The 24,931-nt window shown below is 46.5% G+C and overlaps 1 protein-coding gene across 3 annotated transcripts in view; it reads left to right on the top strand.

Annotated features, from left to right (window-relative positions):
* KLHL7 (kelch like family member 7) overlaps positions 1-24,931 on the top strand; it is a 378,349-nt gene that overhangs the window by 187,410 nt on the left and 166,008 nt on the right. For all 3 annotated transcript variants that reach the window (XM_086941766.1, XM_086941765.1, XM_086941767.1), the window contains exon 7: positions 20,889-21,031. In XM_086941766.1, coding sequence (XP_086797892.1) covers positions 20,889-21,031 — 143 coding nt within the window. The remainder of the gene's footprint in view (positions 1-20,888; positions 21,032-24,931) is intronic.

The raw sequence follows: 24,931 nt of genomic DNA, 5'->3' as shown, positions 1-24,931 counted from the left end.
CAGAGCTGATCACACTGTGAGTGGTGTGAAGACCGTGTGAGTATGAAGACCGATGTGAGTGGTATCTTAAGAATGATGTCGGCAAGGTTTACACTTGAGGGAAGCAGTGCAGTGAGGGATGAGTGAAAGTGAGTAAAATTAGGTGGACTCGAGTAGAAAAATGATTTATTGGTTTCTCTCGGACCCCTAAGACTAAAAACAGGTGCAAAAAGGGTAGATTTAACAATATATCTACATGCAAGTGGTCAACATGTTTCTGCATTTATCAGGAGTGTTCCCTATGCATTCTTCAGGACCATGGTATTGCTACTGCTTGCTTTCAATAGTGAGAAGTAAAATTTAAAATGGAAAATTTCACCTGAAAAGCAGGTGTAGAATCTCCGCCACAATCTAAAAACAAGTCACATAAAGAAAAACGAAAAGAGAAAAACAACATGGAATTATGGAATGCACTTACAACATTACGCTATTCCTGTGCTCACGTATATGCAATTTTGCACGAACATGGTAACACTCACCCAATACTTGTGGGGATGGCGCCTCACCTCACCTGGCGGGAGCTCAGGTAGAAAAGGAGCACTGCTCTGTTAGCAAAACAACAATCACAGGGACAAACAACCGTGTCAGTAAGACAAGGCAAGGGAAAACTAAGTTGGTAACATTATATTCAGTGTCAGACCGAGATAGCTACGTGTAACAATAAGGGCCGTAGCAAAGTGTACGATGCCTATATTGTTGCTCGAGGAGGACTACCAAAGGCACTCACCTCTCCGTCAGTGTCTCCAAACGTCCCTCTGGGCTCTTCTGGGGAGGCACCGAGCAAGGGAAATGGGCGGGTATATCTGTGGAGATTACTGGGCGAGTGTGATGCATGATGGGAATTGTAGTTCCTCGCTAGACGGTAAACAGTGGTGTTGGAGTTTTTGAGGAAGACTGTGTATTGTTATAGTGACATCCATGGAATGGGTTCGTTGAGACCATCTTTGTCACTATTCAGTTTGTACACCCATTTTTGCTCAATCTTGAATAGGAATTTACCGACATCTGGACAATGATCGGGTATTGTCGGTTGCTCTAAAACCGTCCATTGGAATTCGCTCGGCCCATGTCCTTTCTCTAGAAAGTGTGCTGTTAAGCGAGTAGCTTGTTTTCGACAGCGGACTGTGCTTTTGTGTTCTCCAATTCTAATTTTTGTTTTGCGGGTTGTCATGCCGACGTACCTCTTTGAACAGGGGCACGTGATCATGTAGATCGTGTTTTCGCTGTTGCAGTTGGTGAACTTGCGCTGTTGCCAGGGGCGCGATGTTCCAATGTCCACACTGGTGGTTCTCGTGGTTTGGGGGCATGCTGAGCAGTTGCCACAGGGGTGTGGTACTAGAAGAGGCCGCAGAGGCAATAACTTCGGTCAAAATAACTTCCAACAGTTTTGGCAACCGGGTCCGTGGATGTATGGCCCCAATTTCCCTCCAATGGGACATCCTTTCTTCCCACCACAAATGCAACAAATCCAAGGACAGCAGCCTTTTTTAGGGTATGGCCAGAGGAGCAACAGAGGTGAGGTGAGGCGCCATCCCCACAAGTATTGGGTGAGTGTTACCATGTTCGTGCAAAATTGCATATACGTGAGCACAGGAATAGCGTAATGTTGTAAGTGCATTCCATAATTCCATGTTGTTTTTCTCTTTTCGTTTTTCTTTATGTGACTTGTTTTTAGATTGTGGCGGAGATTCTACACCTGCTTTTCAGGTGAAATTTTCCATTTTAAATTTTACTTCTCACTATTGAAAGCAAGCAGTAGCAATACCATGGTCCTGCATAGGGAACACTCCTGATAAATGCAGAAACATGTTGACCACTTGCATGTAGATATATTGTTAAATCTACCCTTTTTGCACCTGTTTTTAGTCTTAGGGGTCCGAGAGAAACCAATAAATCATTTTTCTACTCGAGTCCACCTAATTTTACTCACTTTCACTCATCCCTCACTGCACTGCTTCCCTCAAGTGTAAACCTTGCCGACATCATTCTTAAGATACCACTCACATCGGTCTTCATACTCACACGGTCTTCACACCACTCACAGTGTGATCAGCTCTGTGTACTAACTCCAGGGTATGGAGTACCCAAATGATGAAAACATGGTGGTACAGAACGGCAACTGATGGGAATATTTCCTGCCCTTAGTTGCACACTGAATGTTGGTTAACACTTGAATGCGCACAGCCCAAGTCACATAGTAGTAAGCCTCGAGTAAAACACTGACTCCTGGATACCTATTGTGGTTATAGTTGTACGATTGGGGCATGTATCCAGTATAGAGTCGTAAAACAGCCCTCAGACCCTCCCCTAAGTAGTTTTGTTTCGTGATTGTGTACAGCCTCGGCTGTGGGTCTTTTTTTGAAAAATACGGACAAACTTTTTATTTGTCTGTCACTCTTAACAGCACTCTTTGTCTGTTTTTCAGCTCTGTTTTTGAAGATTACTTTCAATCACAGGACACTCCCTTGATGTAGATACTTGGCAATTGATTTAACACGTATAATGGCATCAAACAGTGGTTTGGCGTTTGAGGAAGCGGAAATCCAAAATATATTGGATGAAAATCCTAGCCTGCTAGAAAATGCCCCCCTTGTAATAAACACTCCCGACGAGGGGTGGAACAAGATCTTGGTCCTAAAAAAATCCCACACCAGAACCACGGTACACGGCATCATAATGGCACAATATCTGCATGGTAACTGTGCACCATCAGGTCTCATTGTGACCAATAGCCCAAGGTTATTTTTGGATGACAAAGAATTCCTTAAAGACTGGTCTCTTATTGCGTGGCGGTGCACTAGAGACTGGTTGGTGCTAATCATTAAAACGGCCAAACGGGTAGCCGACAAAATACTGGTTGAAATACAACTCCTAGAAGGAAAAATTAAAACTACCCTAAAAAACCCTGCCTTCAAAACTGGACAGGACGACACCAATAAGAAAAATACCGAGTTTAAGGAATCAATACTCTTCACGAAAATGGAGAAATTCAAAAAAGACCTAGCCAAGTTCTCCAGAGAGAAAGTATATCCATATACTAGTGACTCATATGTCCCACCCACGTACAATCAAAATGGAGGCCGAAGAGGCTCAAACTATGCCACCTCTAGCTCGGATGATAATTCCAGCGATTCCGATACATCGCAACGAGGTAGTGGAGGTCCTTCAAAGGGACGTGGTAATAGAAGAGGCCGCAGAGGCAATAACTTCGGTCAAAATAACTTCCAACAGTTTTGGCAACCGGGTCCGTGGATGTATGGCCCCAATTTCCCTCCAATGGGACATCCTTTCTTCCCACCACAAATGCAACAAATCCAAGGACAGCAGCCTTTTTTAGGGTATGGCCAGAGGAGCAACAGAGGGCGGAGAAGACAAGGTCAAGGACCACAAGTCCGCTGGGCATCTCCGGTACAACAACCGACCATGGACTTGAGGAGTGGCAAGAGGATACCACAAGAGGGAGCAGGAACGAGCGGGACATCCGACCACCCAGCCTCGTGATTAATTTGAGCTCCCATGTCCTTTCTACTGATGAAGAGAATCTCCTTAATCGTGGGCTTGGTTTTGTGGCCACTCACGAAGGTGACCAGTTCAATACCCAAATTGAGATCTCAAAATTATTTAGAAAGGTGAGACTGCACTACTTTTTTGCAAAACAAAATCCAGGAGATAACATTGGATCTTTTGCCAACACTGGTTTGAAGAGACCCTCCACTTTCAATCCTACTACCATTGGATTACCAACAAGGGTCCAAACCTTTGAGGAGGCAGTAGAAACTGACATTGACCTACTGTTTAAAACAAAGAAACCTAGATCCTATGTTAACTTACCAAATAAGGAGAAACTAGCTCTGCAAGCTCTTACGACCAACGAATCAATTATAATTAAGCCTGCAGACAAGGGCGGAGGGATTGTCATCTTAGACAGAGACAGCTACAGACAGGAATGCCTGAGACAGTTACAGGACCACAGATCCTATCGACTTCTAAAAGAGGATCCAACCGAGAGATTGAAGAATAAAATCAACCATCTGGTTGAGGAGGCCACATCACAAGGATGGATTACCCCTCAAGAAGGACAATTTCTGTGCACCTCTCATCCCACAATCCCCTATTTTTATTGTCTGCCAAAGGTGCACAAACCCCAGAGACCACCCCCCGGTAGACCTATCATCTCTGGAATTGGGTCTATACTGGAGCCCCTATCAACCTTTGTTGACTTTTTCCTTAATCCCATTGTGAAGGAAATGCCAACCTATCTGAAGGACACAAAAGATGTACTTCGACTCCTACCAACTGTAGAATTTGACCCTAACTTGGACCTACTAGTATCCTTCGATGTAGAGTCCCTATATACATCTATCCCACAAACGGAAACCTTGGAAGTAGTGGGCAACATTCTCCAAGAAAGAGACCTACAAACAATCACTCCGGTCTCATTCATTATGGAGTTGGCAGAACTAGCAATGAAGGAAAACTACTTCAAATTTGAGGATACCATCTACCTCCAGACGTCTGGCACCAGCATGGGCAGCGTTTTTGCGCCGAGCTTGGCGAATTTGTATGTTCATGCTTTAGAACAAACCAAAATCCTGCATCAAGACAATCCTCACTATGTATCGCTCCGACTTTGGAAGCGATACATAGACGATATCCTAGTGGTATGGAGAGGCACTGAGACCAGCCTTCAGGAATTCCACGGTTGGTTAAACAACTGTAACCAGTTTTTGAAATTCACTGTGGAATGCAGTAAGAGGGAACTGCCATTCCTTGACCTTCTAATTGTAGTCACAGAAGATGGGCTCAACACAGAATTGTACAGAAAACCGATGGCACGCAACTCGTTGCTTAATTTTGAAAGTTGCCACCCGAGGTCCTTAAGAGAAAATTTACCATTTGGACAATTTCTCAGACTAAAAAGGAACTGCTCAACTAAAGAATCATTTGAGAAACATTCCGGGACACTCTCCAAATTCTTGCGAGAAAAGAAGTATCCGGCGAGAATTATCCGCCAGTCCAAGAAAAGGGCCTCTAATAATAACAGAGAAGCCCTCTTAGAGGTTGCCATTCAGAAAGAAAAGACCCAGAGGATGACTTTCGTGAACACGTTCCATACGAGGTCCAATGAAGTTCGAAAGATCATAACAAAACACTGGTCCATTCTAAACACCAGTGGAGACACACTACCACCACCCCTTTTTGCATTCAAGAGAGGACCAAACATAAGAGACCACTTGGTCCATACCAGACCGAAAAATAGAACACCCCGACAAATCGGAACATTATGGGACATGCCACCTGTACAAGGGCACCACCCCTGTGGCAACTGCTCAGCATGCCCCCAAACCACGAGAACCACCAGTGTGGACATTGGAACATCGCGCCCCTGGCAACAGCGCAAGTTCACCAACTGCAACAGCGAAAACACGATCTACATGATCACGTGCCCCTGTTCAAAGAGGTACGTCGGCATGACAACCCGCAAAACAAAAATTAGAATTGGAGAACACAAAAGCACAGTCCGCTGTCGAAAACAAGCTACTCGCTTAACAGCACACTTTCTAGAGAAAGGACATGGGCCGAGCGAATTCCAATGGACGGTTTTAGAGCAACCGACAATACCCGATCATTGTCCAGATGTCGGTAAATTCCTATTCAAGATTGAGCAAAAATGGGTGTACAAACTGAATAGTGACAAAGATGGTCTCAACGAACCCATTCCATGGATGTCACTATAACAATACACAGTCTTCCTCAAAAACTCCAACACCACTGTTTACCGTCTAGCGAGGAACTACAATTCCCATCATGCATCACACTCGCCCAGTAATCTCCACAGATATACCCGCCCATTTCCCTTGCTCGGTGCCTCCCCAGAAGAGCCCAGAGGGACGTTTGGAGACACTGACGGAGAGGTGAGTGCCTTTGGTAGTCCTCCTCGAGCAACAATATAGGCATCGTACACTTTGCTACGGCCCTTATTGTTACACGTAGCTATCTCGGTCTGACACTGAATATAATGTTACCAACTTAGTTTTCCCTTGCCTTGTCTTACTGACACGGTTGTTTGTCCCTGTGATTGTTGTTTTGCTAACAGAGCAGTGCTCCTTTTCTACCTGAGCTCCCGCCAGGTGAGGTGAGGCGCCATCCCCACAAGTATTGGGTGAGTGTTACCATGTTCGTGCAAAATTGCATATACGTGAGCACAGGAATAGCGTAATGTTGTAAGTGCATTCCATAATTCCATGTTGTTTTTCTCTTTTCGTTTTTCTTTATGTGACTTGTTTTTAGATTGTGGCGGAGATTCTACACCTGCTTTTCAGGTGAAATTTTCCATTTTAAATTTTACTTCTCACTATTGAAAGCAAGCAGTAGCAATACCATGGTCCTGAAGAATGCATAGGGAACACTCCTGATAAATGCAGAAACATGTTGACCACTTGCATGTAGATATATTGTTAAATCTACCCTTTTTGCACCTGTTTTTAGTCTTAGGGGTCCGAGAGAAACCAATAAATCATTTTTCTACTCGAGTCCACCTAATTTTACTCACTTTCACTCATCCCTCACTGCACTGCTTCCCTCAAGTGTAAACCTTGCCGACATCATTCTTAAGATACCACTCACATCGGTCTTCATACTCACACGGTCTTCACACCACTCACAGTGTGATCAGCTCTGTGTACTAACTCCAGGGTATGGAGTACCCAAATGATGAAAACATGGTGGTACAGAACGGCAACTGATGGGAATATTTCCTGCCCTTAGTTGCACACTGAATGTTGGTTAACACTTGAATGCGCACAGCCCAAGTCACATAGTAGTAAGCCTCGAGTAAAACACTGACTCCTGGATACCTATTGTGGTTATAGTTGTACGATTGGGGCATGTATCCAGTATAGAGTCGTAAAACAGCCCTCAGACCCTCCCCTAAGTAGTTTTGTTTCTTCATTTTGAGGGATTGCCTCCTCCTTGATAACGTCCAAAAAATTAAGTGGTTAACTTATGTTAGAAATGGTTTTAGCGCTCTGGGACAACCTAACCTCTTTTCCTCACCGGAGTCTATATCCCGGGCTGACATCGCTAAAACTAAAAGCAACATGCTATTGAGGCTAACTCTAATAAGAGAGGAAAAGGAACTAATAAAACCTTTGGTTAGAGCACACCTTTTGGTCGCAAACCCACTGGGTCCTGAATTCTACCTCACTCTGGTTAACCGGCCCTTTCATAGGTTTTTATTAACTCGTTTTCGCCTGAACATGATTCACTTGATATTAGGCCAGTATACATCCTGGTGAAAACCTGATGAATTTCTTCCTTGTTCTTGTGATAGCTTTTCTATCCAAGATACTATGCATTTTACCATGTTTTGTGGGCATTTTATAGTGGAAAGGAGGAAGTATCTTGTGCCAATCTTAAAAAAGGCAGGGTTTCTGCAAGTTAGACCTGCACTTCTTTACTTGCAGCTGCTAAACGACCCTAGCACTGTCTTTCATGTAGCCAACTATCTGGTATGTGCGGTGCGCAAGAAGAAAGGACTTATGGTGAAAGAGAGATTGGACACATTGTTATGATGTATTGCACCTTGCACTTTACTGGTCAAATATCATTTCTGTTATATATCAGGATTACGGGGATGGCGGCACGATGTTTTTTAACCTTTTTATGACAAAGTTAATAGTGATGATTTTTAAAACATCTTGAATTTTTGTTTTTAATTAAATCATGATATGTGGTTTTTAATTCTAAAATTGTACGTTTTTAATATTGTATAATCTATGTTTCTTTTTTTTATGAATGTATGTTTCTTTTTGTACCGTGCCTTTTTTTGATATTGATTTATCGAATAAAAGATCTTTGACTGACTGACTGGCCTAGAGTGGTCTTAACTTGCATTTTAATGAAAATATATAGAATACTAGCTCGAAAACTTCACTCTTCAAAACAGGCTAGTAACTTGAAAGGAATCACTAACTTCACTTCTGTATGAGTAAGAAGTTCATGTTGTTATGTCAATGCTATTTCTATAGTGCACATGTCACCCGGGGGCATCTCAGCACTGTTGAGGACCCTGATAGGGAGGACAACCAGAGGAAAGTTATACAGATAGGCTTTTAGTTTTTTTCTGAATTTACTGTAAATGGGAATCTCACAGAGAGCTATGGGTAGCTTGTTCCAGTAGCTTGGGGCAAGATAAGAAAAGGCCTTGCCCCCAGTGCGAGTTTGACGTATTCGGGGCACACACAAAAGGGATTGGGTGCTTGATCTGAGATTTCGGGAAGGCACGTAAGTAGTACGTTTTCTTTGAAGATAGAGTGGGCCTTTGCCTCTCAAGGCGTTATAAGAGAGGTAGCAAATTTTAAAGTAGGACCGCTTCTTCACAGGTAACCAGTGCAGTTCCCTCAGCAAAGGTGTGGAAGGGGTACCTGCAGGACAGTTCAGGATTAATCTTGCTGCGGTGTTCTGGACCACCTGTAACTTTGAAAGCAGGGTCTCTCTCACCCACTTCGGCCAGTAGAGCTTTCCCATAGTCCAGTCTACAGATCACCATCGCCTGGACAAGGGTTCTACGGGAGTTAGTGGGGAGAAAGGGAAAGTGTCTGTGCAAAAGGCGCAAGTTATAATAACAGGAACTGGGGGTAGCAGCAATATGGTCTTTCATAGTTAAAGTATGGTTAAGTTTTATCCCTAAGTTTCTTACATTTTGTTTGGGCACGGGAACTGCTCCCAATTGGTGCGGCCACCACTCGTCCGACCAAATGGTTGGGGCTTTCCCCATAAACATGATCTCCGTTTTTTCTGGGTTCAGCTGGAGGCAATTCCCAGTCATCCAGTTGGAGATTGCAAGCATTCTGGCCGAGAAGCAATTTTTTTCTGATTCTAAATTCAGGCCAACGGTAAACATAAGCTGGGTATAGTCAGCATATGAAATTTTCTCAAAGTCAAATTGCTCTACAATCTTTGCTAACGGAGCCATATAAATATTGAATAGCGTCGGGCTAAGACCCGATCCCTGGGGTACGCCCTTATCCAACTGCATTTTGTCTGAAGAATAAGGCCCTAATATGATTGTCTGTTGTCTGTCTGATAGGAAATGCTGCAGCCATTTTAATGCTGTTCCCTGGATACCACAGGCCTGCAATCTTTTCATTAGCTTTGGGTGTGAGATGCTATCGAAGGCTGTGGACAGATCCAGTAGTATCAATACGATCGAACTTCCAGCATCCATCTGTCTAAGAGAGTCAGTCACAGCCATGAGTGCAGTCTCTGTGCTGAAACCTGGTCAGAAACCTGATTGCGAGGGATCCAGAATTGTGTTGGTTTCAAGAAATGACCCCAGCTGCCTATTATTTAGGCTTTCCAATTGCTTACCCAATAGAGGTAGGAGAGATATTGGACTGTAATTGCTAAATACTTGCGGGTCGGATGTGGCTTTTTTCAATATAGGCCGTACATATGCTTCCTTCCACGCCATGGGGATAGTTCCTGTTTGTATGGAGTAATTGAAAATATTTTGAATTGTGGGGCACAGCAAGTGGCTAGAAGAGCCCTAATCTTAGGGGAACAGGGATCATGGGGTGAGCCGGCTTTTGCTGTAACCAAGGAATTGTGAACTTCCTCTAGCGTGGCGTCTGAAAACAATCCAGTGAACTAGGTGTTACTTTTTCTTGCTCTTCTGATCTGATGCTGGTCTCTGAGTCCTGCATAGCAGCAACCGTGAATTTGGCGTAAATATTAGAAATCTTTTCCTGAAAGTGGACAGCTAGTGAGTCACAAAACTCCTGGGATTCTACTGAGGATTGGGTGCATACTTGCGAGAAGACGAAATCCTGTACTGTGTTAAAGAGGGCCTATGAGGAGTTACTAGCTTGTTCTATTTGGTTTGATTCATGATAAAAGTTTGTCTAGCAAATTTATATTCTGATGGTATTGGGACAAAGTCTGTTTGTAAAGGTCCCTATCTTGGTTTTTTTTCCTACTCCGCCAGAGTCTCTCCAAGGTTTTACATTTGGATTTTTTTACTTTTAAGTCTGGCGTGTACCAAGGGGCTGATGGTCCTCGCTGTGAAGGGCCATGATTTTTAAAAGGAATTTTGCATCCAGTGCCGTTGGAAAGGCGGAATTGAAATCTTCCAGCAGTTTAAATAACTTTGTTTGCTATTTGGAGGTTTTGGGTGGAAAGCCTCACTGAAGGATTCAAGAGTTAGTTTATGCCATGGTCTTCACGCTTTTTGTCGCCGCCCTTTATTCACTGCTGGGCCCACAAGACGCAGGGGTTTAATAGCGAACGTGATCATAAAGTGATCTGTCCACGTTAGGGGGATTCAAGGTTTGGAGACCCAATGGTCTGTGTGGGAGAAGATTAAATCCAGCGAATGACCAGCCATATGTGTTGGGCCTTTAACTCTTTGGGTCAGTCCTAGTAATTCTAAATTAACTAGAAGTTTATTAACTTTGGGGTTAGTATATTCTTCCCCATGGAAGTTAAGGTCGCCATGCAGAAGAAATTGATTTGATGCTAGGACATGCATAGCTATTTGTTCTATCAATTAATCACAGAAGTCAACCCTGGGTCCTGGGGTGTGATATATCCGTGCTCCATTCCAGCTGTCAATCGCTGATATGTTTATCTTAAAGATCCCTAATTCCTTACAGCTGTTGCTTATGGTAGAGATCCAGTTCACGTTGACGGAGTTTTTAAAGGCAATGACAAAGCCACCGCCTGCTTTTCCTTCCCTGTTAAGATGAATAAATGTATAACTGTCCGGGACGGCTAAATTGATTGATGGGTGATTTTCAGAGTTTAACCATGATTCTGTTAAAAAACAGATATATGGGGAGTGTTAGGTGATCATATCCCATATTTCTATAGGGTGCTTTGCTAGAGATCTGTTCCAGGAAGCCTCTCGCAAGAATCACTTCCTACTAGTGATTCAGGGTCAGTTAAGCTTCTGGGTACAAGACTTGCTTATAAGGGTTCTTGGCACTGGAAGAAGCTAGAAAGGCTTGGTACTTATTTGCTAGGAGATCGGATCTAAAAGCACTTGCAAAGCAGTCTACAGAACTTCAGATCACTTGTTTGCTGCTGGAAGAAATGTGGAAAACTTTACAACTGATATGGGGTTCATCCCTCAAATGTTCTTAAGAGCCCCCTGGGATTGGGCATCACCATTGACCTTTCTGAGTGCACTGTGTCCTTCCGGTGGACACTTGTGATTGGTAAATTTACTTTAATATCTGAGCTCCTTAACCGATTTCTGCCTTTTTGTTGTATTTCTCTTACAACATTTTTATTTTTTACTTAAACTGAGTGCGAACACCTTAGGTTATTTCTGCTGTATTGTTAGTTCTGGCTTAGAGCTTTATTGTGTTGTCTCACAAGCCTCGTGTGTTCTATAAAATTCATGATCAAAATGCATATATATGGGGACGCGGTCAAGGCAGCCAACATGGCGGTCACACAGTAGCGTGGCCCTGCTAAAACACCTTATATCTGCCCTGAATCCAGACTGCCACCCAGTGAGCCCAGAGCAACTTGCGGTCCTGTAGTATGGAGCGGAGCACTTTCCTGAGCCCAATGCCTCTGATACAGCCCTTAATTGGTGACGTGATCCACAGCCGTGTGTGTAAGGCAAAGTGCGTCCCTGAGACTCCCTTTATCAGGGGCTGCCCCCGTGACTCTGGGGTGGATCGACTGGAGGTGCCCCGGGATCAGAGGAGACCCACTGCTGCCATGCTGGGCTGCGGGACCGCTGCGAATGCTCTTACTGTGCACCTGCTGGAGCCCCAATGAGAGGATCCTCATAGGCCTGAAGGCTGGTGATGAGTTGCGACCTCCCGATTTGGCCCTGCCTGCTGGCTGAGGTGCTGCTTCTGACCAGATTGCTTTTTGGGATGGGCAGTACGGGCTCATGATTTGGCGGAGAGCGGCCCACTGCACAGCGGCTTCCTGGAGACGCTTCACTGTGGTGGGGTGGGGGGGTTGTCCGGTCGCAGCCGGGTCTCCTGGGTTCGGCCCCCCTCCACCTGAGTGCTGCTGCGGGGGCCTGCTGTCTGACCACCTTCCTTGGATGGACTGCTCGGCCCGTCAAAACATTACATGTGTGTCCTGCTGGGTGGCAACCTCCCAAAGGTAGCTCGCTACTGCAGGAAGGTCCCCCGACTGCAGCCTTGTCTCCTGGGGTTGACACCCCCTCCCTCCCCCCCCCCCCCCTGTTTGTTTGCTGCTACGGGGATCCGGTGGGCCTGAGGCCTGGTGGGGGACTGCAGCCCAGGAGTGGGTTCCTGCTGGCTGCTGAAGCTGCTGCAGAACGTTCCTGGGGCTGAGGAAGACCTGCTGTTGGAGTGGAGGTGCTGCGAGGCCGGTGAATGCCCCGTGAGATGAGCGCCCTGCAGTGTACCTGCTTCTCTGACATGATTTGTGGGGGGAGGGTCGCCAGCCCGCAGCTTAATCTCTGGGGGCCGGCCTGCCTTCCTACTGGGCACAGTGGTGAGGAGTTTATCCCTCTGGTGCTGCGGTCCTTGCTTGCTGACTGGGGTGCTCTTGTCGTCCTGAGTTCATCTGTGCCGGGAGCTCAGCCCAAGACTGGGAGCGTCCTGAGGGGTCTGGTGTGTTCTGAAGGGTTCGGAGCCCGCACCCTGAGACACTCTGGATACTTGCGGTGTTGCTCCTGGAGTGCCCCCGTCTTTGGAAGCGCAGTGGTGGATTGGTAGAGAACTCACCCATGTCATCATAGCTCCTGCTTCCTCCTGCGGGGAGAGTTTCATCCTGGGCCACCACTGACTGGCTGCTATCACGAAGACTTACCGCCACACCACCTGGTCCCCACTGGCTTTCCAGAACTCCCTGCCTCGCCCTTGAGGCTGGGATTGAGGGAGGGTCGTCTGGGGTCAGAGCCCTTCCTCTCTTCGTTTTGTCTCTTTGCCGACGGCCGGTACGGAGATGCTAAAGTAGTCCTTTTTCCAGATCACACCTGTGAGGTCCAGCAGCGTCAGCGCCCGTATGCAGAAGTTGAGCGCCATGGGACTCCAATACCGTCTGCTCTTCCCGGCGTGTCTCCATGTGATCCACTCATAAATCAATTCTGGGGGGAGAAGGAAATTTGTGATCCGTCCAGTTTCCTTTATATCTAATGTCATAAATCACTTAAAGAAGGACCAGAAAGGGTAGCGTCAGCACAAGCAGCGTGAGAGGAGAGGGCCGCAGTAGGCCCCCTCGACCCCCTGGCACCCGTAGAAGCGCTACATGCGTGCAAAAGAGGTACGCATTATTGACCTCCTTGAAGTGAAGGACTACTACGTCACTTTACCACACTATTATCATAGTAAGAAATCCTTACGTATGTGACGTTATTTTTCACTTGGTTCTGAGGAAAGCCCGACTGACCTGATTAGGCGACCTAGGGCTGAAACATGTCGACCTTTTTAGAAACACGAAAATTGAGTGCGTAAGAATCCTAATTATTCCTAATACGCACATCTATATTTTTTCAGACAATTAACTCGAATCCAGAACAATAAATAAAACTGTCTGGCTGTCCGGGTTATTTTAATTTTATTCACTTACCACCTATCACTGATCACTACTGTTTTTAACTAAGGGTAAATACCTCCGGGTGGAGGTTGCATAACAACTAACCCAATGATTATGCAGTCACGTGAGTGAACAGCGGGGAACCAAGATATACCACTAATTTGGACAACTTCACACGTGCATGAGGGTTTTTTATCTTGGGACATACACATCACCTGTATACCCAGGTTATGCAGGACAAGTGATCCTCCATGTGATCCACCTCAAAAAGTTGCCCTTTTTTGATACACCCTACTTGGCTTGGCAGTGGCGTACGGTGGAACGCCCGTTGCATTGCTCTGCCGGCTCCCCCTCACAACAACAGAAGATGCCCAGAGCTAGGACACCCCAGGCGACATCCAAGGTGCGTAGACTGCGCACCATATCAAGGAGGGGGTGCAAGGTTCCCCATTCATCTCATCGGCAAGCTTTGAATTCGGCCTCTCCGCGTGAGGATGAGGAAGTGGCGGTTGCTGGGCGGGCGACCCTACCTCTGGATCTAAATACCATCCACTCTAATACTGGCCTGTCCAGCAGTCATGTTATTTGGCAAAAAGTGAACTACATCAGCTGCGTGCCTCCTTGACGCTGGAATTTTCCTGTCAGCCTCCTAGCAGTGGCCCACTGGCATATTGGCGGTCATGTGGCTGCAACTGTTATCTTCGGACGTGGAGGTCTGCATTGGTCTTGGGATTGTCACATGGAAGTGAGCCATATACCTGAGGGAGGCTCATTCTTTACCCCCTGCTGTATGCTTGATGGTCCGACTGTGGGGCTCGCTGCGCCCTTGGATGCTACCGTGGGGGGAAGCCTCTCTCTAACATTGATTGCTGTCTTCCTCTCTCCACCATGTTGAACACTTGTTCTCCACCTTACCTCCTGGTCCTACCTGACCCTTGGAAGGTCTCTAACTGTTTGTAGAATGGTGACTTTTGGCTATTCTTAATGTTCTGTAATGATATGGCGGGCGTTTCAGACCTCCTTAAGATGTACATGACGTTATGTCTATTGGTTTCTCTAACACACCTCAGTTACAGGGCAACAGATGCCTCTTGGGTAGAAGTGTGGGCAGGGGTGGGAATCGGGGGTTGGCGGGTGGGGGGGGAGGGGTTGATTCAACCACTTTTGTTGATTGCTTTTGTTACCTTTCCTTTTTACTTCTTTAGGTTATGGCACTACACTTGCTCGTTTCACATATGTGGTCCCGGGGTGGCGTTCTACCATGAGACGTCCCTGGCAAGCTCACTACTACTCCCCGCCCCATGCTCACATGAAATTCAGTGTCCTGTCGTGAAATGTTAATAGTATTTAGGACCGAGTGAACAGGACAACGGTCTTTCCCTTCGTACACTGGCATCGCTCTGAAGTCCTGTTGTTACACGAAACACATCTCAACTGGGAACTTTGCCCTTTTTTAGCTTGCAAAGGCTAAGATAGAGTTTTCCTTGCAGGGTTCTCCCGGGGGGTCAGGGTGCTTGCCATCCTTTTACATCTTTCCTTCCCTTTAGTGGTCAAGTGCGTGACCCGCAGGCACGCTTTCTCACCCTGGAGGGCACTTTGGAGGGGCAGGCGGTCCTATTATTGAGTGCTTACGTACCGCCTGCTTCGCCGTCCTCTGTCTTCCCGTTCTATCTCGCCGTCTCACCCGCCTTCCGCATGGGCTCACAATAATAGGGGGTGACTTTAACGCGGTGCCCGACCCTGAATTGGATTGCTCTTGCTGCGCAAGCGGCTGGTGCCCGTCGTCTCACTGACTGGGCTATGAACCTGGATCTCTGTGATGCGTGGCGATTCTGGCATCCTCGCAGTCGGCAAATTCACACACACCTCAGCAGCTCACCACACTCTCTCTCTAATAGACCTGGCCTTCTTACCTGCCTCTGGCTGTCAATTGTTGACTTATATGTAAATTCTACCCCGTGGCATTCAGACCACTATCCCCTGCTCTTCCACCTTGGACCCCCTCCTATGGGTCAGTGCCATATGTGGCGCCTAAACGCCTGCTACTTCCAAGATGGAAAATTCACAACTCCCTTGGGTCTGCATTTCAACACTACTTCGATGACAATGAAGGTTCTGTTGGCCATGTAGGAACACTAAGGGCTGCGAGCAAAGCAACATTGCGAGGCTCAACTAGGAGCTTTACTAGAGCCCAAGAGTGGGAGCATGGTGTGCTGATTGCCCAGCTGGAGGCACATGCCCTTCGCCTGAAATGGAAGTGGAGGTCTGACCCCCAGTCCGATACCTCTCAACAGCTGGGCCTCATCCGGGAAGACATATGTCTACATTCCCTTGAAGCTGACAAACACCTCTTGTGGGCTACAAAGGCTGGGGAGAAACAAACAGGAAACTACTCTATTGGTTGGTTTCCTGACAACAGGCTGATAGGATTGTCCCTGAGACCTGTCCCTCCCCGCGATAGCCCAAACTTACGCTCGATACTACCACAAACTATATGCCAAGCCAATGGACCAGAATGTTACAGTGCCCCTTAACATCCTTGAACCGATTCCCCTCACCAAGTTGCTTCCTCATGAAGCCTGCACTCTTGACGAGCCTCTTTTGGCGGATGAGATTGTCAAAGCCTGGTCAGGAATTGCGGCGGATAAAACCCCGGGTCCAGATGGCTTCCCCATGGAGTATTACACCACGTTCTGGGAGACTCTTATCCCTCACCTACTATCGCTGTACTAGGAGGCATGTCAGGTCGGGTGCTTTTCGCAAGAATTAGACTCCCAACACCATAGTTGTACTACAAAAGACGCAACCCCCCTCCACATCATGTGCAGATTACAGCCCAATATCGCTTCTTAACTATGAAGTTAAAATCTTTGCAACAATCTTGACAAATAGGCTCAGGCAGGTCCTGCCTGGATTGGTACAACCTGACCAGTGTGGCTTCATGCCATGTCTGAGCAAGGGACTAGACTGGGTTGTCACCTATCTCCCCTCTTCACTTTGATGATCGAGTCTCTGGGTAAACTATCCGTGCTGATCCTCACTATATCGGCTGGGTCTGGTGTAGGGGGCATGAAGACTGCATTGCACTGTTTGCGGATGATGTCCTGCTTTATCTTGGTCACCCAGTTGTTAGTGGTCCCAGTTGCCTTTTGTTGCTCAAACAGTTTGAGCGGGCTTTGGGCCTCAGGATGAACCCCTCCAAGTCAGTGCTGGTCCTTCTGGTCCCTCCAGGGACTGCTTCGATTGACAAATGACGATTCCCCTCCATCGACCCATTTTTAAGTATCTGGGCATATGGATTGGTCTCCACCCGAGCTCACCTGGGCCCTTAATCTTCAACCCCTAGTCCGGAAAGCCCAGTCGGATTTCTTTAGGTGGCATTCTCTCCCCCTTAATGTCCTGGGGTGTATTGCCCTTTACTAAATGATGATTCTTACTTAATTCCTCTGTCTTTCCAAATCCACCACTTCATTTACCCCAAACATGTTTCTCGGTGCATAGGAGGCGCTGCTAAACCATTCCTCAGGCGAGTTTCCCGGCGGCGCATTGCATTTACCCACTGTCAGCGAGGCCCTTATGATGGCAGCTTGGGCAAGACCAACCGGTATCTTTTTTACCTGTCTTCACACCTCCTTGTCCTCCACAACTGGTTTAACAGGGGTGATTCAACACCACCTATCATCTGTAACTGACATTGATGAACTTTTTCGTCTCCAGACCCTGCTCTATGGGTCTCAGACTACCCTCTCGATGCCGCTGGTCACCCGGGTGGTGTTCCTTGCATGGAAGACTTCCCTTTGCTATGTTCAGTGGGAAGGCATACTTATGCAGCAGACGCCACTCTGGCATGGCATTTGGCTGTGGGAGTTGGCTGGACTCCAAGGCTTTCACTCCTGGGACCTCATTGGTATTACGAGAATGGGTGATGAATGGTCGGGGACACACATACGTTCCTTTCAGGACCTCCAGCAGATGTACAGTCTCACAAGCACCCAATTATATAAGTACCTTCAGCACAGCTACTCCCGCCTCACCCATCCTCTCTCTGAGTTCAGTCCCCTAGAAGCCAAGTTACTTAAGGGGCACCTGGGCCGCAGCAGGATTACTCACATCCTTGTCAACTCGACCGGCTCACTGGACCACCTTTAGACCCGGTGGTAGGGATGGAAAGGCCCAGTTGAGGATGAAGAATGAGACACTGCCCTGATGCCCTCTTTGAGCTCACCACCTCCTCCAGACTGAGACTTATTCAGATCAACTATCTATACTCTGTTTACCTTTCCCATTCTACCTGCACCGAGCGAATTTGCGCAGTACTTCCTCTGGTCCTTGGTGTGGAACTGATTAAGCTGATTTCTATCACATGGTATGGACCTGCACAGCGATCACTCAATACTGGGCAAAAGTAACCCAGAAGCTGTCGGGAGGTGCTGGGATGGTATGTTCCCCTTTCTCCCATGATGATACTTTTGGGGGTGTTCAAAGGCATTGGGGTACAAGACCGGAGAAAGCATTCCTGGGCATAGCCCTCCTAGTAACAAAACAGGACATCACTGCAGGTTAGATTTCTCCTGGCTCCCCTACCCTGTTGAGATGGAGACGGGGAGTGGACTGGTACGGGCAGCAGGAACATGCTGTTTTTGAAGCTCGTGGCTGCCCTCAGAAACATGGGCGGGTGTGAGGGAAATGGCTGGATTAATTGGCTTAACTGAATGTGTGTTTGTGTCAGGGGCCTCTTTTGTAAGGATGCCGCTCCATGTTTACTCGATGCATTGCCCTGTATGAACTACCTATCGCTCTCAGTACTGTAACTGTGTGTGCCTTATATTATGTTTTATGGTCCCAGACGGGCAGGAATGCAATAACATTTGTTTATCAAAAGCAATGTGTGTGCGTGTGTATATGTATATATATATATATCCAACCATATGGCTCCCTTTCCTCTCCCGATAGGCGCTGCAAAGCGTGGCCGCGTTAATCCTGCGGTTGAGCCCAACCGCTATACCTCACAACAAAGATTCCTCCGGATGGAGGAAAGCTTGGAGTCGCAGTAAAATAATCGTAATCCACACAGCAATGAGTTCGTGTTAATTTATTCTTAAATCCATTAGGGTATCAAAACAAAGCAATAACCAACGCGTTTTGACAGCCTCCGCTGTCTTTGTCACGGTCAGTTTGTGAAGTGCGTTACCACAACTTATAAAGAAACAATAAAGTTGCATACAGAGTCACTTCCCCCAAGGGGGCATTACCAACACCACAAACATTTCCGTTAAATCACGCCCCTGAGAGGATTGTGGGCCTTGTAGTCCATAATTTTACAAAGTTTTATATTTACCGCGGGTGACACAGTCATAGATTCTAGCATCACATAATCATTTTTAAACAATCGTATTAATCCTGTGTCTTGGCAGACTTTGTCAGGAAATTAATATGTGTTTTTGTTACCGTGTTACACACTTGTTATTGTTACATAGTGTTTCTGTGTTCGTTCTTACCGCCCACTGGAGGGCTAGAATCTATTACTGTGTCACCCGCTGTAAATATAAAACTTTGTTTCTTTATAAGTTGTAGTAACGCACTTCACAAACTGACTGTGACCAAGACAGCGGAGGCTGTCAAAAGGCGTTGGTTATTGCTTTGTTTTGATACCCTAATGGATTTAAGAATAAATTAACACGAACTCATTGCTGTGTGGATTACGATTAATTTACTGCAACTCCAAGCTTTCCTCCATCCGCATCCGGAGGAATCGTTGTTGTGATATATATATATATATATATATATATATATATATATATATATATATATATATATATATATATATATATATATATATATATATATATATATATATATATATATTACACACACATGCTGGGATGGGCGGATGCGAAATGTTATTGACACTTCTTGAATAGGCCAATCAACAAAGAGGGGGAGAGAGAGAGAGAGAGAGAGAGAAACATTTTTACATTGTATTACTTTTATACTATATTTTATAGGAGAAGCGTGGCTCAGTGGTTAGAGGCGGCAGACCAGGAAGCTGAGATCGACCGTGGACCAGGGTTCGATTCCCCGCCTCGGCGGGTCTCGGGCTCAAAATTCCACGGACTCGACAATTCTCACTCTGGTGCCTACTCAACTCACGGGGTCACACTCTGCGACTCTGGGCAATAGCTTGCTTAATCTCCACTACGGCCCCTCGCGGCGGGATGCCTGGCTTTCACCTTGTGGACACCCTGCCGTGGTTTCTCACAGGGGAATACCAGGACGGGTTCCCTAAGCAAGCGCCGGGACGCTTACGGGCAGCTGTGCGCTTTACAAGTCCAGCACATTAACATTAACATTAACATTAACACTATGATTGCCGACAATATATATTTGCCATAAATAAATAAGACATTGCAGGCTTGCCATTACAAGACCTACTGGCTGTACAAATGATTGTTCGACCTTTGTTATTTACATACCTTGTGTACCCATTTTATCACTGTAAGAGTGAAGCGTGGGAGCTAAGAGACATCTCCGATCCAGAGTGTGACTCATCTTCCGCTTGTCCCAGGGCACTTCCTAAAACTGCCCCTCCTTTATGGATTTGCTGATTGAGTATCTATCAGAGTGCCCCATTCACTGATATTGGTCTTACTTACTTCCATGAGAAGTGTAACCTGCAGACCGCCTTTTTGAAGATATTTGATTCTTTCTTGTCTGCATTTATGGGTGGCCCATAATCTTACGACTGGAGAGTTCATCTTGTGGAGAGTGGTGGATGATTGTATTTCGGTCTCTAAAGACTGTGGAGCTTTCATTGACTTTTGTCAGTAAGTGATTTGTTGTGGTGCTTTTGTGAAGACGGAGAAGTGTGGCTCAATGGTTAGAGCGGCAGACCCTGATGCAGAGGTCTAGCCCGGGACCAGGGTTCAATTCCCCGCCTCAGCGGGTCTTGGGCTCAAAAATTCCATGGACCTGATAATTCTCGCCTCGGTGTCTATTCCAATCATGGAGTCCCACTCTGCAACTCTTGGCAATAGCTTGCTTAATCTCCACAATGGCCCCCACAACGCTAAGGATGCCTGGCCTCCACCTTGGGGGTGCCCAGGAGTGGACGCCTCACAGGGAAAGCCAGGATGGGTTCCACAGTGGTATTCGTACAAGCGCCTTGAGACCCTTGCGGGTGAGTAGTGCGCTATACAAGTATCAATTTACATTTACAAGGCGTACAGTTTTATCTTTGAGTTCCATATTAATAAACCCCATTGTGTCTCTTTTGACTTTGAGTTCCCTAATAAACCCTAACTTGTTCCTTGTTGCAGGCGGAATGCGATATCATCTGCTGTCTCCAGAGGACAGGGAAGAGCTTCTAGATGGCACACGGCCAAGGAGAAAAAAACATGATTATCGCATTGCCTTGTTTGGAGGGTCACAGCCTCAGTCCTGTCGTTACTTTAATCCAAAGGTAGTTTGTCCTACTGCATGCATATCACCTACTCTGTTTTATCATTGTAATCTTATCAATGTTTTATCTTCATTTGCTTGTCATTTAGTGTGTAGAATATTTTTATGTTTGTTATGCAGAAGTGAAAATACATGCTACAGCTATATAGTCTCAGAAAAACAATGTTCTACTGCAGTCTTGGTACTGCCTGAGATTGGGAGTATCAGACATCGTAAGCATGTGGTCCCTCATGCATAGCATGGGCTATTAAGGTGACCCTAACTTGGTCTTCGGTAAGAGGTGGACATGTACCCAGGGTACTTCATTTTGTGTGCCCAAGGAGCAGGTGCTTTAATTTATAAAAGCTCACATTGCATTTGATTTGATTTGATTTAAGGATTTGTAGAGTGCACGAATGCCCTGGGGCGTCTTGGCGCTAGATCAGATGTTCAATCAGCCAGCAGAACTAGAAAGGGAGGCTACTCTGAGAAGAGCCAGGTTTTTACAGCCTTTCTGAACGCTAGAAGAGAAGGACTGTTCTTTATAAAAAGAGGCAACTGATTCCAGGTCTTAGCTGCGTGCCGTAGGAAGCTTCTCCCCCCCCCACCCTCCTTCCCCCCCTCTCAATTGTTTAAATCTGGGGATTTTGATTAGTTCTGCATTGCTGGATCTGAGATTCCTAGTGGGTTCATACTGTTTTAGGTTCTGTTTCAAAAAGTGGTAGCCAATCCCATGAATGGCCTTGTATGCCAAGCAGTCTGATTTGAAATGCACCCTTTTTTCGACTGTGAGCCAGTGCAGACTCCTGAGTGCGTGTGCGACTGGTTCGTATTTGGAAATGTCCAGAATCACCCTAGCTGCTGTATTTTGTAGTCGTTGAAGATTTAGCATTAACTGCTTCCGCATCCCTGCAAACAGGGCGTTCCCGTAGTCCAGCCTTGAGAGGGCTAGCATAGTTACCAAGGTTTTACGGGTCTCTACGGGAATAAACGGTAGTAGCTTTCTGATCATCTTTAAAGTGTACCATACTGATGAAGTCCATTTGTTTGTCTGGGCTAGGAAAGTAAGTTTATCGTCTATGATGAAGCCCAGATTCTTGACTTTATCTACTGGTTGTGGGCATGATCCCAGGCTCTCTGGCCAACAATTGTACGACCAACTATTAGGTTGTATGCCAAATAGCATTACCTCGGATTTGGCGCCGTTTAATTTCAGGCAATTTTGTCGCATCCAGACGCTCACTAGGTCCATGCATTTCCTGAACCTCTCTGCCGTTTCATCAGTGTTATTGGAGATGGACACCACTATTTGAGTGTCGTCTGCGTAAGAAACTGAAAGGAACCCACAGTTTCGGATGATGGAGGCTAATGGAGATACATATATATTAAAAAGGGTCGGGCTAAAAGAGGAGCCCTGTGGTACCCCCATGGGGATTTAAAGGATTTGGAAGTGCAATCCCCTGTTTTGACAGTAAAGTTCTATTTTTGAGGAAGGATGCCATCAGGGCAAGGGAAGAACCATGAACCCCTAGATCAGCGAGGTGATCCAGGAGTGTGTCGTAGTTGACAGTATCAAAGGCTGCCGACAGATCTAATAAAATCAAGGCAGGCTTCCCGCCTGCGTCCAACACACTCCTGAGCTCTTCTACTGCCATGATCAAAGCTGTCTCCGTCCCGTGTTCTTCCCTAAAACCATACTGCGAGTGATCTTGGGTGCAAGAGTACCTGAGGAACCCTGTCAATTGTGAGTTTAGAATCTTTTCCAGCACTTTTGCTGGGAATGTTTTTTTTGATTTGGCCTGTAATTAGCCTGATCTGAAGGGTCCAGATTAGGCTTTTTCAACAGTGGTGTAACAGATGCCGTTTTCCATACATTGGGGAAGATATTTGTCTGCAAGATGTTATCAAAAAGTGTCTGGAGTTGCTTGCTTAGAATCTCTGGGAACAGATGGAAGATCTTAGGTGGACACGGGTCTGTGGTACCTCCCGACCTAGTTTCCAGCATTATTTGTTGTATCTGATCTATTGATGGAGTCGTAAATCTGAACCCTGAGTCTACGGTTTCTCTTGGCCCGTCAAGATAGGGAAGAAGCCTGATTGTGAATCAGTGCCGAGATTGGTGGATCCCACAGATTCATAGATTGACTTTACTTTGTTCACAAAAAATTGCCCCAGTGTGTTACGGAATACTGTGCTCTCCTCCAATTGGATATTAGCCTCAGCTTTGTTCAATTTCTTTACTACAGAGAACAGCTCTTTGCAGGAGTTTTTGGCCCCATTGATTTTCTTTACATAGTAGGAAGATTTTTCTTCCAGGATCAATTCTTTATAGGAGGTCAGAGTCCTCCGGTAAACTTCTTTAGCCCCTTCTCCGTAGTTAGCCCTCCATTTCCTTTCGGCCCTCCTACAAGTCTGTTTTAGTAGTCTTAGTTTCTCTAAGAACCAGGGTTCTGCGATCTTATTTCTTCTAGAGCTTGATTTTTTTTATGGGGGCGGCTTTTAGTATAGCGGACTTGATCCAGGTATTTATTTGTTCATTAGCGATGTTACAGTCAAGGTCCAGTTTGGGGTCGTCTGCTCCAGTTGGTCCTGCAGATAGGGTGTATTCAATTTGGCCCAGTCCTGGTATGTGTAATGTCTTATTTGCGTGGCCTTGACCTTGTGGCTTGCTTAATTATCAGGGAGAACTTAATAACTTTGTGGTCCGACCATGGTACTGGAATGATTTCCCCTATTGTTAGGTTAGTGTAGGATGAAAATACACCATCCAGAGTATGTCCGGCGGAATGGGTACTATGTTGGACCTTTTGTGTCAGTGAGCAGCTGGCCGTGGTCTGGGTGAAAAGCAAGGTATCTCTGTCTGCGTTTTTCTCCAGATGAAGAATGAAATCCCCCAGTATGGTGTAGTCAGCCTCTTTTAAGCTAGATTCTAAAAAAGTATCAAGAAGCTGTGTCAGGGGTTTTTTGCTTTTGGGGGTCTGTATAGCTGGAGGCCTTTAAAGGCATAATTTTTGGTGATCGCAATACTAAAGGATAGAGTCTCGCAGTCCCGATTGCTACCTGAAGCTGATCCTCTTGCCTGAAATTCATCTTTAAAAATTATGGCTAACCCGCCCCCTCTTTTTAGATCGAGGGACCGTAGCTCTCACTGCGAAGCAGTGAGGGGCGGAGTCCCGAAGAATTAATGTTTTGGCGTTAGGGGGCTTGGAACCCTCTTATCGCCTCCATTCTCCTCCATTGGCTGGCTTACAAAACGGAGGCCAGCCATTGGAGGAGAAGGGAGTCACTCCAATAAAGCCCCATCTCTTTCGGATTCGGGGGCGTGTTTTTGGCGTTCTTTCGCCCTGTGACGTCATCCGTCACTCAGAACGCCAAAAACACGCCCCCGAATCCGAAATTTGCGGAGCTTTGCGCTCGCCATTTTTTTCTTCTTGTTTTCCATTCCAGGTAAAACCCTGCAGTAAAAGAAAATGCACGAGTGAGATGGGAAAGCCCGTGTGAGAGAGAGAGCGAGGGTGCGTGTATTTGAGAGCGCGAGCGGGGAGAGACACTCGTAGTACCCAGGAAGGAGGAGACTGCTCAGCGTCCTCGGACCATACCGAGCACTTTGGCAGACTGCATCAGGGAGGTGGAATTGCGACTTCTAAGGCCGGGCTGGACGCCTGGCACACTTGGGCGAACAGAGCTGGCCCGGAGGCAGGCGCGCCTGACCCCCTACCGCCAGGCCCTTCCCTCCCTTCACGACTGGCCGCCGCCGGAGGCGCGCGGGGCTGGGGAAGCAGCGCGTGGTGTCCCTCCCCCTGCTGCTCAGAGTTTGGGGCGAAGATGGAGCGTTACAGGAGCTTCCTCTGCTTCCTTGCCTGCAGCCTGGTGCTGGCTTTCCTCGCCGTCCTCTGTGCCCTGATCTTGGTCTTCCACTGGC

Source organism: Lissotriton vulgaris, chromosome 10 (genome assembly GCF_964263255.1).
Source record: "Lissotriton vulgaris chromosome 10, aLisVul1.2, whole genome shotgun sequence".
NCBI classification, from domain to species: Eukaryota; Metazoa; Chordata; class Amphibia; order Caudata; family Salamandridae; genus Lissotriton; species Lissotriton vulgaris.
The sequence above is the reverse complement of the archived record's forward strand: the minus strand, read 5'-3'. Positions and strand labels throughout refer to the sequence as shown.